Below are 13,950 nucleotides of genomic sequence, written 5' to 3' on the forward strand. Positions count from 1 at the left end.
CAATTCAAAGTGCTTTACATATATAAAAGCAAGATAAAGCGTCTGAGAACAGTTTGGTCTTGAGTCTGCATTTAAAAGTGGCCACTGTTGGTGCATCTTTGATCTCATCTGGAAGTTTGTTCCACAGTTGAGCAGCTAAAAGCAGCCTCACCATGTTTCATTCTGACCTTTGGTACTACTAATAGATGTTTTCCCAGTGACATAAGAGGTCTAGTAGGTGTGTACTGCTGAAGCATATCTGGGAGGTAATTTGGACCTTTTTTTTAATTTTATTTGTATTTATTTATTTTTATTCAAGGTTAAAGGAATACATACACATACTTGTAAAGGAACATACAGACAGCAACAACAACATATAAAAAAGAAACATAAGAAAAAGAAAAAAGTACTACCCGTTGTAATAGTGCAGTGTCAAGAGATAAATTCATATTCATATACATACATATTTATATTCATATTCATATACATACAACCAAGGCAAGGCAAGGCAGCTTTATTTGTAGAGCACATTTCAGCAACAGGGCAATGCAAAGTGCTTTACATAAACATCCAAGAACATTGCGACAAACTGCAAAAGAACATTAAGACATAATTAAAACAGTTATAAAAACATTAAAGATTAGAAAATAAAAACAAGCTAAAAATAAAAGCAAGGATAGAAGCAAAAATAGAGTACAACACACAAGAATAAAAGCTCTTTATCGCTCTCATTATCTGGTTTAATTAAAGGCAGCAGCAAACAGGAAAGTTTAACCTCACAGGAAACCAACCTCATATATAAATATATATACATACATATAGACCTTACCCCCTTTAGTGATTTGTAAACAAGCAGTAGTGTTTTAAAGGTCCCATATTATAAAAGAGTGAGATTTTCATGTTTTTTTATTATAAAGCAGGTTTAAGTCCTCTATAAATACTGTGAAAGTATCGAAACACTCAATCCACAGGGAAATACACACAGCCCTTATTCAGAAACTCTGCACTTGAAACAAGCTGTCAGGACTTCTGCCCATTCGTGATGTCACAAATATACAATATTTAGACCCTTTACACAATTTTAAACGTAAACATTCTAAATGTGTCCCAGTTTATTCCTGGTTGCAGTGTATGTGAATGTCATCAGCTGACAGGAAGTACACATGGACCCAAGCTTTTGCCTAGCAACGCAATTCTGTTGCAATTCCGTCAAAATGCACTAAAACGGAGCGTTTCAGACAGAGGGTAAATACAGGTTTATTCAAGCAGACAGTATGAGGAAAATAAAGTTTTTTTTTAACATTACAGCATGTAAACATGTTCTAGTAGAAACACAAAATACAAGAATGACTTGAAAATGATCATGATATGGGACCTTTAAAGTTAATTCTGTGACTTACTGGGAGCCAGTGTATGTATTTGAACTTCACTGTTTCTATGTTCACCCCTGGCTCATGTTCATCTCTAGCAGGCGCTGCAGCCTCTTTGGGATGTTTGTTCACATCACTCGAGGTTTGGTGCGTCTGCTCTCCTGCGGCGAGGCTTATTTTACTCATCATCTCAGAGCCCTTCAGGCTTCACTGCCAGCTCCGCTAATTGGCCCTCCTTCTCCTCTGGAAACCCCAGTGTGAATAGAGAGAGAGGAGGATCTCTCTCCATCTGGACGCATCTGGTGGTTCTGGGCGTGTAGATGTAGATGCGTCAGAGGACCAGAGAGAGAGAGAGGAGGAGGTGGAGCTGCAGCCGAGGTGATCCCCCAGTTTAAAAGCGCAGAAGTCCTCAGTGCGTCTGAGCAGTGCGTCACAGAGACCCAGCAGAGCACAGCAGGCATAACACATCTCAACAAATAGCTTTTCAAAGAGAGAGAATACGTCTGCATCAGCCATGATCTGAATCGTTTAGATTTCCATTTTGGATGCAACTGTTTTTTCCTCCATTTTTCTGCAGTAGCACCAGCCTCTCTCTGACTTTATTTCTAACTGTTTGCAGAGAGGAAGAAGATCCTGAGCAACAGCTGTGGAATATATCAACTCTGCTATATGGATAAGGAGTCGCTCCCATCTGAACTCAGAGTTTGATCTCAGACGTGTCTCTGTGCGTAAAAGAAGAACATGAAATCAGCTGAGGAGGGTGAGTTTGACTTTTTATTTATACCCAGATATCATCCAGAAATCTGTCATAATACAGCGTCTGTTTGGAACATGAAGCCAATGCTGCACTGTAAACAACTGCTGTTAAGTTACAGCAGGATTTCAACAGTATTGCTAAAAACAAAAACAGTGCTTTACTGTTATTACAGAAGAAAACCTGTTAAATTGCATTCTTAAAAAACATCACTTTACTGCTGATCAGCTGTCTAAAGTATCATCAGTAACAGTTTCATGCAGTATTGTTTTAATTCTGGGACCTGATCTGCACATGTGAGGCTTGTACATTATACATGATTGGAAAATCAGTGAATTAGCTTTATTGTTCTTCACTCGCATGTTGTTCTGGTTTACATTCTGTGCTTGTAGCTATAGACACACATTTTGGGAAAAGTGTCAACAAGTTAAAGTGCCTTTAATTGTATTAAGTGTGACTATTCCTATATCTGTAACCTGCTAAGTCTATTCATCTATAGGCAAAAAATAATGTTTATTAAAATGTATGTAAAAAATAAATAGTGCATTAAAACAAATCAGTAAGATAATGTAAAAGAAAGGTGAAAAACAGCTATATAAAGTATCTTTAAACAGTAAATTAACTGTAAAATACTGTGAAATTAATACAAATTTTCATTAACAGTACAAAGCTGTAAATTTCAGCGACAGTATAATAATGTTAATTTTACAGTAACATAAAGGCAACCCTGCTGCCAGTTCTTTACTGTTATTTTACTGGGAAATTCTCAACAGTGTAGGCGTAGGAACAGAGTCGCCCGGTAAAAAGGTTTTTGGCTTCCCTTCTTTTTTTTATTATCACAGTGCAGTAAAGTTGTTAAAGTGTCATTTATTCAACTTCTCGTCATTGTTTTGACACTTTACACCTCCATGCCATACATTGAGCTGTGATGTTATATTAAATTCACTTTGTGCCCAGTTTAATGTGTGTAATCCAGCACCCGGTGCTCTGCAGTTAGCAGCAGTATTAAAGAGATATTCAGTGTGAGCCCCTCCCTGTGATTTGGGCATGGTGTGTGGGCGTGGTTCTGCTGCTGTGGAGACACTCATGACTAAAAAGTGTTACCAAAATAGTCCGAATTGAACCTGTGCTAATTGCATTGTGGGTCAAATTGTGAGTTCAGCAGAGTGATGTGATGGTGATGGTGATGGTGATGGTGAAGCCCCCTCACTCCCCCCAGGCTACCTATTAGGGTGCCAGCTAACTCACAGCAGTCTAACTATAGAAAACAAACATTTCAGTGCTACTGTGTCACAAACCGCAAGCAGCATTAAATGCAAGCAGCATTTTCTTTTATTGCAAGGAGTCACACGGTGCCGCGCTGATGTCATGGTCTTTATGGTTGAAGGCCCCTAATTCTCTTTAATTTACAGCAGACAGGAGCTGTGGTGACTGCAGGGCTGTCTGTGTGTCTGTCTCCATCCGTATCAATGTGCTCCACTGTGGTCGCATTCAGCCTCATGCACCATATAACCACAACTCCCAGTTCCCATGCCCCTCCTCCTCCCCATGCCCCTGGTTGTGACCTCAGCCTTCGCCACAGACGAGCAGAAGTTTCATATGACCCGTTGGCACGAGACCACGAGCTTTCCGCCCCTCCACACCCGGGCTGGGTGCAGCGTGCACCTTTACAGCATGCAAATAAACCGATCGCGTCCCTCCGGTGTTTATTTTCAATGGCTGTTGGAACATGAAACTGGCCAACAAAAGCACGAGTGTGTGTTTTCATAATGTTATGGGCTGCAGCATTAAGTGGCATAAATCTGGCATTGTGAAGTGGAAAAAAAGACACCTGGGTTTGCCTTTGGTTATTTTTGGACTGGAGTTATATTTACCCACCTTTATTCGTGGCTCCCACCTTTTGCTGTGTATAATGTGAGACGTTCGGAGATGTTTTGTGTCGCTCGCCTTGGTGCGTTTGGGGATCCCCATTTAGATGAAGTTTTTTCGAGGAAATAGCTAGATCCAGATCTGGTAAGGGAGCTGTTGTTTTGCCATTACAGGCAACACCTCTGCCCTGCAACAGCTCCCATAAGACTCAACTTGGCAACTGTCTCCCACTCAGTAAGGGGAGCCAGTGAATGTGTGTTTGATTATCATGGTAACAAAGTCAATCTGTTTGCTTTCCAGATGCATATGGCTACACGCCAAACGTCAGCCTCTCCCTCCCACTGGGCAACCCTTGTCTTCCCTCCCAGTACCACAGCCTCCAGTCCGGCCCCGTCATATCCGTCTCTGTCAGCGAGCCTCACAGTTATGACACCCAGGAAGACATGAGGGCGGCCGGCTACTATTCATCGTCAGGCGTCCGGCCAAACGGGGCCCCGACCCTGGAGAGCCCTCGTATCGAGATCACGGCCTACGGTCAGTTTCCTGAGGATGCGGTGGAGGAGAGCAACCTTCCTGTCACCAAGCGGGTCAACTCCATCGTGACGCTGACCCTCCCCAGTGCGGATAGTTACCGCGACCCCAGCTGCCTGAGCCCGGCCAGCAGCATCTCATCCCGCAGCTGCCACTCCGACGCCTCCTCCTACGAGTCAAGCTTCTCCTACAACTATGACAACTCGCCCCAGAACTCCCCCTGGCAGTCGCCCTCCGTTTCCCCCAAGGGCTCCACCCTCGCCCTGCCAGGCGACGGCTGCACCTCCGGCGGCTCCCCTCGCCACTCCCCCTCCACTTCCCCTCGCACAAGCGTGACAGACGACACCTGGATTGGCCAGCGTGGCTCCAGGCCCAACTCCCCTTGCGGCGCGAAGAGGAAGTACAGCTTCAATGGCAGCGGGGCGACGCACAAGCACTTCCCGTACTCGCCCAACCACTCCCCCGGACTGTCCCCGCAGACTTCCCCTCGCCTCAGTATCACAGAGGAGAGCTGGCTGCCAAACACCAACCAGTACACCAACTCAGCCATCCTGGCAGCCATCAACGCCTTGACCACAGACGGAGTGGCTGACCTCGGGGAGGGGATCCCCATTAAAGCCCGGAAGACCAGCATGGAGCACAGCCCCAACGTCAGCCTGAAGCTGGAGCCTGGAGGCGAGGAGCTTAGTCCAGGGGACCTCTGTCAGGACGAACACAGAATGCCGTTGAAGAAGGAGGGCTACTGTGGCGGGTTCCTGGATGTGCCACAGCACCCGTACTCCTGGTCCAAGCCAAAGCAGTATGTCAGGTAAGCAAGATGATTTTCACCTAGGAGCAAGATTTGCTCAAACCTGAACTAAAGCCTGAGGGGAAATAGCTTTTTGTGTGCTTATGATTTATGCTTACAACTTGTGAATATTTACTGTTGAGAAGCAAGTTTAAACATATTTGTAATTTCATAACAGGTTTATCACAAGCTCTGACATATAATCAAACGTTGTTCACATTCTGCACATTCTACCTTGATAAGTGCATCTAAAATAAGCCCTCCTCCCTCCTCGCTAAGTTGACATGTCGGACATGTTTTCGCCCCGGCAGCCCATCCCTGCCGGCCCTCGACTGGCAGCTGCCGTCCAGCTCGGGGCCGTACAGCCTGCAGATCGACGTGCAGCCCAAGTCCCACCACCGAGCCCACTACGAGACGGAGGGCAGCAGGGGAGCGGTGAAGGCCCTGGCAGGAGGACACCCAGTCGTTCAGGTCTGCTAAACCGCTGCTTCTTAACTTCTTTGGCTTAGAGCAGTATCTACCTCCAACACAGTCACATGGCAGTTCGTGAAATAGTCACAACATTGTATCTATTCGATCTGTGTACATGGACACCAATTTCCCTTTTTTTTTCTCGACGCTCAGCACGACTTTTAACAACGTATTTTTGTGTTTCCCCACGAATGTCCAGCAACACGTGTGTAAATTTCCGCTCCAGTCTTTTCAAAATAAAACTACTAAGTTAGATTTAGGAATAGATCGAATTGGTTAGGCTTAGGCAACAAAACTACTTAGTTTTGATTGTGATCACGGTTTGAGTTTAAATAACATCAGAAGTGGCGTAACTTAAGCACAAATAAATCAAATAAATCAACTTTGACTTGTGGTTTCACATGGGACACGAACACCGGTCTCCTGGGCGAAAGTCACATCCACCCCGACCTCCTCCCTGTGTGGCGTTATCCACTTCCCAGTTCACAGTTATGTGGAATACATACGAATTGATTCATCACGAAAAAAAATTGGAAATTCGTGTCTATGTATTCAATTCAATTTCATGACTATTTCACAAACTGCTGTGCAACTAGGCTGCTACCACAGGTTCCATATTTCTAGATTTTCTCTTCTTTAGATTGTGTTATATTAATATTTTTAGAGCTAAAATGATCCAGTGTTTCATGAGAAAAAAAGCAAAAATCCCATTTAAAAAAAACAAAATAAAACATAATTTTCACATTCATCATCTTGCAGTTCTTCAGATATATCTCGCGACCCCCCTCAGGGGCCCGAACCCTATGTTGAGAACCACTGAGCTAGACTGTTTGGTTTCCTGTGTTGATTAGACCAACACACGGTGCAGCCATTAGACTCGTTTTCACTCCTTCTCCTTACCTCGTCACTTCTCGCCTCAACACTTTCCTGTGTGTTTTTTTTACCTCATGTGTTAAAATAGATGGGGGCAACATGTGTTTCATGGCCTGGCTGTTATGCTACTCAAAGATGTCACATTTCTGAATGAAATACCATTGGTATGCTATTAGGCAGACCGGTCCACTCAGTCAGTTCCTGTCCAGACGAGGGTGACTCAGACTTTTCCATTGCGTAGTCGAGTGCAGCGCAGACAGTTACAAAGTGATGTAGCATGGCCAGTAAGAGCTTAGTCATGAGCTTTAACCACAGTAGCTCTGGTGGTCGAGTCTAAAGGGAAAAAAATTTGGACAACTGCAGATATGTTTTGGTTTTAAACCCATCTGGTCCCCCGACCATTACTCAGCACCGCTGACCTCAGTCTCTGAATAAATAAAAGGGTCTGCAACACCGAGTCGGACAAAGTGAGCGGTGAGCCGGGCTGTCACTTTAATTAATACATTTTAACTTTTTTATTAATACATTACAATAAGTCTACAAGTTAACCAGACATTCGTCACATATGAGGCAGAGTTTTCTATGTCTGCCTTTCACTTTTGATAAAATGTCTTTTTAGCATGAGTACTTTCCCTTATTGCCACAGAGGAGCAGTTAGCTAATCATGCCCTTAGTTTGAATGGTGGGATGCTAACGTTGCTAAGCAGCCCTTTATAATGACAAACAAGCTGTGTTTTCTATACTACATACGAACTCTAAGCACATACTGTGACATAATTAAGTTTACACAACACCAGAGAGATAAGTTAGTGACTTGCTCGTGAACATAGCGGAGCGTTTAGCAGCTAAAGAGACAGATTTTTCCGTCAGGAGTTGGTGGAGACCAAAACAGAGTCTAAAGGAGAATGAATATTCGTCTTCTATTCTTCAGGTGGCAAATTATGCTAATGTTGCTCTGTATCTGCTTGACGTGTAAAAAAAAGACACTGTTTCCTACATTTTGTGTTTAGCTCATCTCCTAAAAATTACATTTCCATACAATGTAAACTTTCTCAATTACATTTTGGCGGTCGCAGTTTTAAACACGTGGTTAACGTTGTAAATTGAAAACAACATACTTGGTCAAGTTTAGTAAATTATCATGTTTCGGGTTGTTACGTAACTTAAGTTACATACATGTAGGTGACGTAACTTAAGTCAATGTTGATGTTTAATACCTGAGATAATGTTTTTAGAGGCAGATACCATTATATAAATATCATATATATTTATATTATCGAGTAAAAACAAATCTGATAATGAAACATAAACCCTCCCTTAAATGTCTTATTAAAGCCTTTTGACGCACTGAGCTGCACATTTTACAGTTGAAAAATAAACTTGTCAATGCTTTCTGGTGGACAAACTACAGTATGGTACGGCAATATTGTCAACTTATCTTAATAATACTAATAATATTAATGATTAGCTAAATGGAAGATAATATGGCCCAGTCAGGCTGACACAGCTCCAAGCAGATCTTAAAAAACAATACAAATGTTAAATGGTTATCTACATTCTCTTTTCTATTAATTGCAAAAACATTATACCATGACAATAAGCATATAGTGTAGAAGTTTCATCCCACAGAGGATCACTGTGTCTCTAACAAGTCGTTATTCATGTGTTATATTAGGATATTGTGAAAAACAGAAGTATTATATTTATATGCAGTTGTGGAACGTGACATTTAGAAACCAAAACATGTTGTACCGTCCAGCGTGTTGCAACCTCCAGCCACACATCTGTACAGGACGCGTGTATTTGTCCTTGAGAAGGTGCTAATGATTTAATGACAGGGGTCTGGGTTCACCCCGGGCTGAAAAAAGAGAGTGTGTGTTCTCTCTAAACCTAAACCCAGACCTCCCCCCTTACTTTTCCGCCAGCTACCACCCCAACCACACAGACTTCCCTTTGTTTAGGAAAGTTCCCGTGTGTACGGCTGACATCATCGCGCTCCGCGTCCTGCGGAGGCGGCAGCGACTAAAAACCACACACGTTTCTGGCAGGCTCTGACGGGGGGATGTTGGAGGGAGCCTCAGACAAGGCAGCCTCATCTCTGTGACTTCCTGATTACACGGTACACACACGGCGCTGCAGCCTCGGCTGTGGACGCTGGCTGACGAACCCTCTGCGGCTCGTCCCCGCCGCCCCTCCTGACTCAAACCCTGCCCAGACTTTTACAGAGTTTATTCTGGAAGGTTCTGTTCTGTGTGGTGCACTTTTCTTTTTTTTTTTCTCCGCGCAGCTAAGCCGGCTATTTTCTGTTCTTTTTTCAATGCCATCTCTGCTGCCTGCCCGCCTCAACCGCACACCCGCCCTAACGCCAGCAGCAGACTGAAGTATGCCCCTGTGAAGTGCTGTGTGCAGTCCTCACCGCAGTTAATGCTCAGGGTTTCATGCTGTACTTTGGTGGAGAGGAAATACCCCCTATTCAAGTCTGTGAGGTCTTCTTTCACAATCAGCCCATTGCTTAAAAAAACACACCCAAAAGAGTTGTTTTCAGAGAGCATTTTTGTAGATTAATATCTCGGGAGTCATGCGCCTTTTCTCGGCCTTGATCAAATTTAGATTTCTAACCAAAACTGTATTCAAAATATCATGTGAAGCAAAAAAGCATGACAGGATGACTTGCTGGTCACACTGAGCTATCTCCATCTCTGTGTGTGGTTGAGATCATCCTTTTAGAGCTGGGAGCGTCTGGAGAGGGAGCCCCGTTCACCCTCACCTCCTCCTCTCTCCTCCTCTCTCCTACTCTCTCCTCCTCTCTCCTCCTCTCTCCTCCTCTCTCCTCCTATCTCCTACTCTCTCCTACTCTCTCCTACTCTCTCCTTCTCTCTCCTCCTCTCTCCTACTCTCTCCTACTCTCTCCTACTCTCTCCTACTCTCTCCTACTCTCTCCTTCTCTCTCCTCCTCTCTCCTCCTATCTCCTCCTCTCTCCTCCTCTCTCCTACTCTCTCCTCCTCTCTCCTCCTCTCTCCTCCTCTCTACTCCTCTCTCCTCCTATCTCCTCCTCTCTCCTCCTCTCTCTTCCAATCTCCTCCTCTCTCCTCCTATCTCCTCCTATCACCTACTCTCTCCTACTCTCTCCTCCTCTCTCCTTCTCTCTCCTCCTCTCTCCTCCTATCTCCTACTCTCTCCTATTCTCTCCTTCTCTCTCCTCCTCTCTCCTCCTCTCTCCTCCTCTCTACTCCTCTCTCCTCCTATCTCCTCCTCTCTCCTCCTATCTCCTCCTCTCTCCTCCTATCTCCTCCTCTCTCCTTCTCTCTCCTCCTCTCTCCTCCTCTCTCCTCCTCTCTACTCCTCTCTCCTCCTATCTCCTCCTCTCTCCTCCTATCTCCTCCTCTCTCCTCCTATCTCCTCCTCTCTCCTTCTCTCTCCTACTCTCTCCTCCTCTCTCTTCCAATCTCCTCCTCTCTCCTCCTATCTCCTCCTATCACCTACCCTCTCCTACTCTCTCCTACTCTCTCCTACTCTCTCATACTATCTCCTCCTCTCTCCTCCTATCTCCTCCTCTCTCCTAGTCTCTCCTACTCTCTCCTACACTCTCCTACTCTCTCCTCCTCTCTCCTCTTCTCTCCTCCTATCTCCTCCTCTCTCCTCCTCTCTCCTCTTCTCTCCTCCTATCTCCTCCTCTCTCCTCCTATCTCCTCCTACCTCCTACTCTCTCCTATCTCCTACTCTCTCCTTCTCTCTCCAACTCTCCTCCTCTCTCCTCCTCTCTCCTCGTCTCTCCTCCTCCTATCTCTTTCTCTCTCCTCCTCTCTGGTGCCTTGAACAGCCGGAGTCTCGGCATTCCTCTTGTGGGTGATAATATGAACTAGGGAGGGGTTGCCAATGTCAAACTGCCAGGGTGGAGGAGCGGAGGCTTTACATGAAGTGGTATCACAGGGATTTAATTGCATCAACAAATCATAACTGTTGTCTGCTGCAGCTGCTTCATAAAACAGATGCTTCAGAGCAGTTTTCTCGATTTCAAGGTTGCCACTTTTATGTCTTAAAATGAAACACAAAACACAAACGTCTCCGCGGAGGAGTACTTTTTTAAAGTTTTGGAGTCGATCAGAAGCAGCTGAAATCGTTCAGATGACTTTATCTGGTTTGATTATTTCTATTTGCTTAGAATTTCATGCTGATAATAACTCAAAGCAGATAATCAGCGATGTGTTTGTAATTGCAGTTTGAAAGTAACTCGTCTAACCTTGTGCTTCCTCACTTCATCACACTCCTTCCTGCTGCCCAAATAAACAGCATTGCTAGGCAGCAACCCATTTCCTTACACAAATATACAGGGCCTTTGCAGGCTCTTAACCCTGACAGGGGATCCTCCTCCAAATCACATGTTGTGCCTCCCCGGTCGGGAGCCTTTCACTCTTGTTGTGGGCGCCGCTCCTCTCCTCAAGTGCTCTTTCTTATGCAAGTGAAAGCTGCGGTCTTCATTTCAACATTTCCCCGCCGATCGCTTCAGCTGACAATCTGATCCTACAGCAGCGTATAATTAGGTCAGCATCTGCCTCTATAACACTGTGGTCTGGGGATGGTGATGTGCATATATTCCTCGCCCACTCGTGCCAGTTTTGACTCATGAGGTCAGATTATTTTATTTTTATATATATGCTATAGATAAGAATATTCCTTACGTTTTGCAATTGAAGTGAAGTTTAGTTAAAAGTTATTATTGCATGAATTTGAACATCAACTCCTCATAGATGGAACGATAATATTACTTTACCCTGACTGGCCAACAATACTACTTCCTCCTATTCAGACCGACCTGACTATTGGCCACGTTTCAAGAGCAGCAAAACTGCTCAATATTAATGAAAAAGACAGAACGTTTTTTTAGCCTGTGCTGCGTCTCAATTCAGATACTTCCATTAGTACACCTCCACACTGTGTACACTACTTGTGTAGTGTGTGAATTTCGACAGGGTAGTGTCATCTCAAATCGAACGCGGCTGTTACCACTTTCTAGAACATTTGACCGCTTCTTCTTATTATTTTTAGACGGACAAAGCATTGCCACAAACATTTGACCGCTTCTTCTTCTTCTTCTTCTTTTTAATGGCAAATTGCAACCGGACGAAGCATGTCCACCAACATTTGACTGCAATTGTCGCCCGCCAAAATATCTGCCGGCTTGTTTATTTATTTGACAATTATATTTAAACAAGGGTTGTCAATCGATTCAATATTTAATCGCGATTAATAGCAAATTAATCACACATATTTTATCTGTTCAAAATGTATCTTTGTAAAGAATTTAATACTCTTATCAACATGGGAGTGGGCACATACTGTATGATTGCTTTATGCAAATGTATGTATATATTTATTATTGGAAACTAATTAACAACACAAAACAATAATTAATATTGTCCGGAAACCCTCACAGGGAAAATCTCGTTCATTTTAATTCAGTTAAAAACTAGGGCTATCAAAGTAAATGTCAAAAAGCCAAGTATTCCTCTGTGATTCCTCCCAGTCCCACTGTATGGATCAACATACATAACTCAGACAGTGTGTCAGTAGTAGCTGCTGTTCTCAGGTTTCAGTCTGTGGTGTTTGGGCCTCTTGCCTGCACTCTGCAGTTTGGGTGGTTGAGGTCATCCAGGCAGGAGGCCTCCTGTCAAGCAACACCTATGGAGGTCTGGGAGTGCTTTTAGACGCTCTGGGACGAGCCCACCGGCTACAGCGAGCAGCGCTCCTGTGCTGTCTCCGACTCCATCGCGGCGGGATCGTTTTACTGATAAAAATCAGAGCTGGGTCACCGCTGAGAGTTTTTCTTCACCCTGATTGGCCGGGGCTCAGTTGGACAGACATGACTTTGACTTTTCTGAAACACTAGCTTAGTCCTGTCTCAAATCCCAACGCTGCTCGCTGTAGGTGGTTCTTACTGCTCTCTGGCAGCGGCTGCCCTCTGAGCTTCAGCTACTGTAGGATCAACATCTTGGCAGGCCTGACATGAACTGATTGAGGAAGTGTACACAGGCCTTTGGTAGTAAATTGAAGAAGATGAAATGGGTGATTACCAGATCCTAAATGGGTGCTTTGTTTGAAAACCATCACGCTGAGAGCCTGACCTCCGAAAGACCTACGTTTCTCCTTAACAGCATGCAAGTGGAAGTTTCTTTGGAAAGGGCTTAACCACAACTGTGCCTTTTCTTTCTTTCTCCCCTCTTAGCTCCACGGCTACATGGAGAGCGAGCCTCTGACCCTGCAACTGTTCATTGGCACGGCTGACGACCGACTGCTGAGGCCCCACGCCTTCTACCAGGTCCACCGCATCACCGGGAAGACGGTGTCCACCCCGAGCCACGAGGCCCTGCACAACAACAACACCAAGATCCTGGAGATCCCTCTGCTGCCAGAGAACAACATGCGAGCAATGTGAGTATCAGTATCCGTCTAGTGAGGAGTGAAGTGAAGTCTCAAGTAATTTAAGACTTTGTTTTGGACGTCAAGTCTCGATTCATTCAAAAATTGACATGTGCCCGTCTTAAATGACTTGATACTTGTCCCAAATGTCTTAATAATTCTACATGTGTAGGTGAAAAGTGGTTGAATCTGGTTAGAAAGTGAAACTTTTTAGAGTTATATTCCAGTCTATCAGGGCGAGTCCAAGTAACTTGAGACAAGTCCTTAAGTCCAAGTCAAGTCAAAAGTCTCCATAAGTAAATTACAAGTCAATAAACAAGTTTATCATGTATGAATTCTGCACATTATAATAATACAGCATGTGAACATCTACCTTTCAAAGCTGTTTTTTTACATACCAAGTCCTGACTTGGTGAACGTAGACTTGACTGGTCTAAACTGACTTGAGACTTGACTTAAAGGTACAGTGTGTTGGAGTTAGTGGCACCTAGTGGGGAGGTTGCAGATTGCAAAGACTGCAGTAACGTGACCCGCCGAGTGCAAAACTGTAACGCTGTGGTATCTTTCAGGACATTCGCCTCGCTCAGAGGTCATCCTTAACATAATAACACTACTTTAGGAGCAACAAAATTCAGGCGGCGGCTCACGTTACCGCAGTTTTACAAGCGTGTCGGAGAACTACGGGGGCCTGCAAGTAATATAAAAACGTTAAAGGCTCTCTATAGAGCCAGAGTTTGGTTTGTCCGTTTTGGGCTACTGTAGAAACATGATGGCGGACTCTGTGAAGACGACCCGCTCTCTATTTCTTAATATACAGGCTCACCTGTATAAGGCATAAGGTATCCTTCCGGTCCTCTTCTGGAGGGAAATGTCGTCCCACTTGTGCAGATGAAACTCT

The 13,950-nt window shown here is 44.4% G+C and overlaps 1 protein-coding gene across 3 annotated transcripts in view; it reads left to right on the top strand.

Annotated features, from left to right (window-relative positions):
- Nucleotides 1–1,735: 1,735 nt before the first annotated feature.
- nfatc1 (nuclear factor of activated T cells 1) overlaps nucleotides 1,736–13,950 on the top strand; it is a 53,850-nt gene continuing 41,635 nt past the window's right edge. The window contains exons 1-4 of one of the 3 annotated variants that reach the window (XM_074612948.1): nucleotides 1,736–2,109; nucleotides 4,273–5,311; nucleotides 5,602–5,761; nucleotides 12,859–13,064. In XM_074612948.1, coding sequence (XP_074469049.1) covers nucleotides 2,091–2,109; nucleotides 4,273–5,311; nucleotides 5,602–5,761; nucleotides 12,859–13,064 — 1,424 coding nt within the window. In that variant the 5' untranslated portion in view covers nucleotides 1,736–2,090. The remainder of the gene's footprint in view (nucleotides 2,110–4,272; nucleotides 5,312–5,601; nucleotides 5,762–12,858; nucleotides 13,065–13,950) is intronic. The other 2 variants (XM_074612950.1, XM_074612949.1) reach the window with 2 other exon arrangements.

Source organism: Sebastes fasciatus, chromosome 17, assembly GCF_043250625.1.
Source record: "Sebastes fasciatus isolate fSebFas1 chromosome 17, fSebFas1.pri, whole genome shotgun sequence".
NCBI lineage: Eukaryota > Metazoa > Chordata > Actinopteri > Perciformes > Sebastidae > Sebastes > Sebastes fasciatus.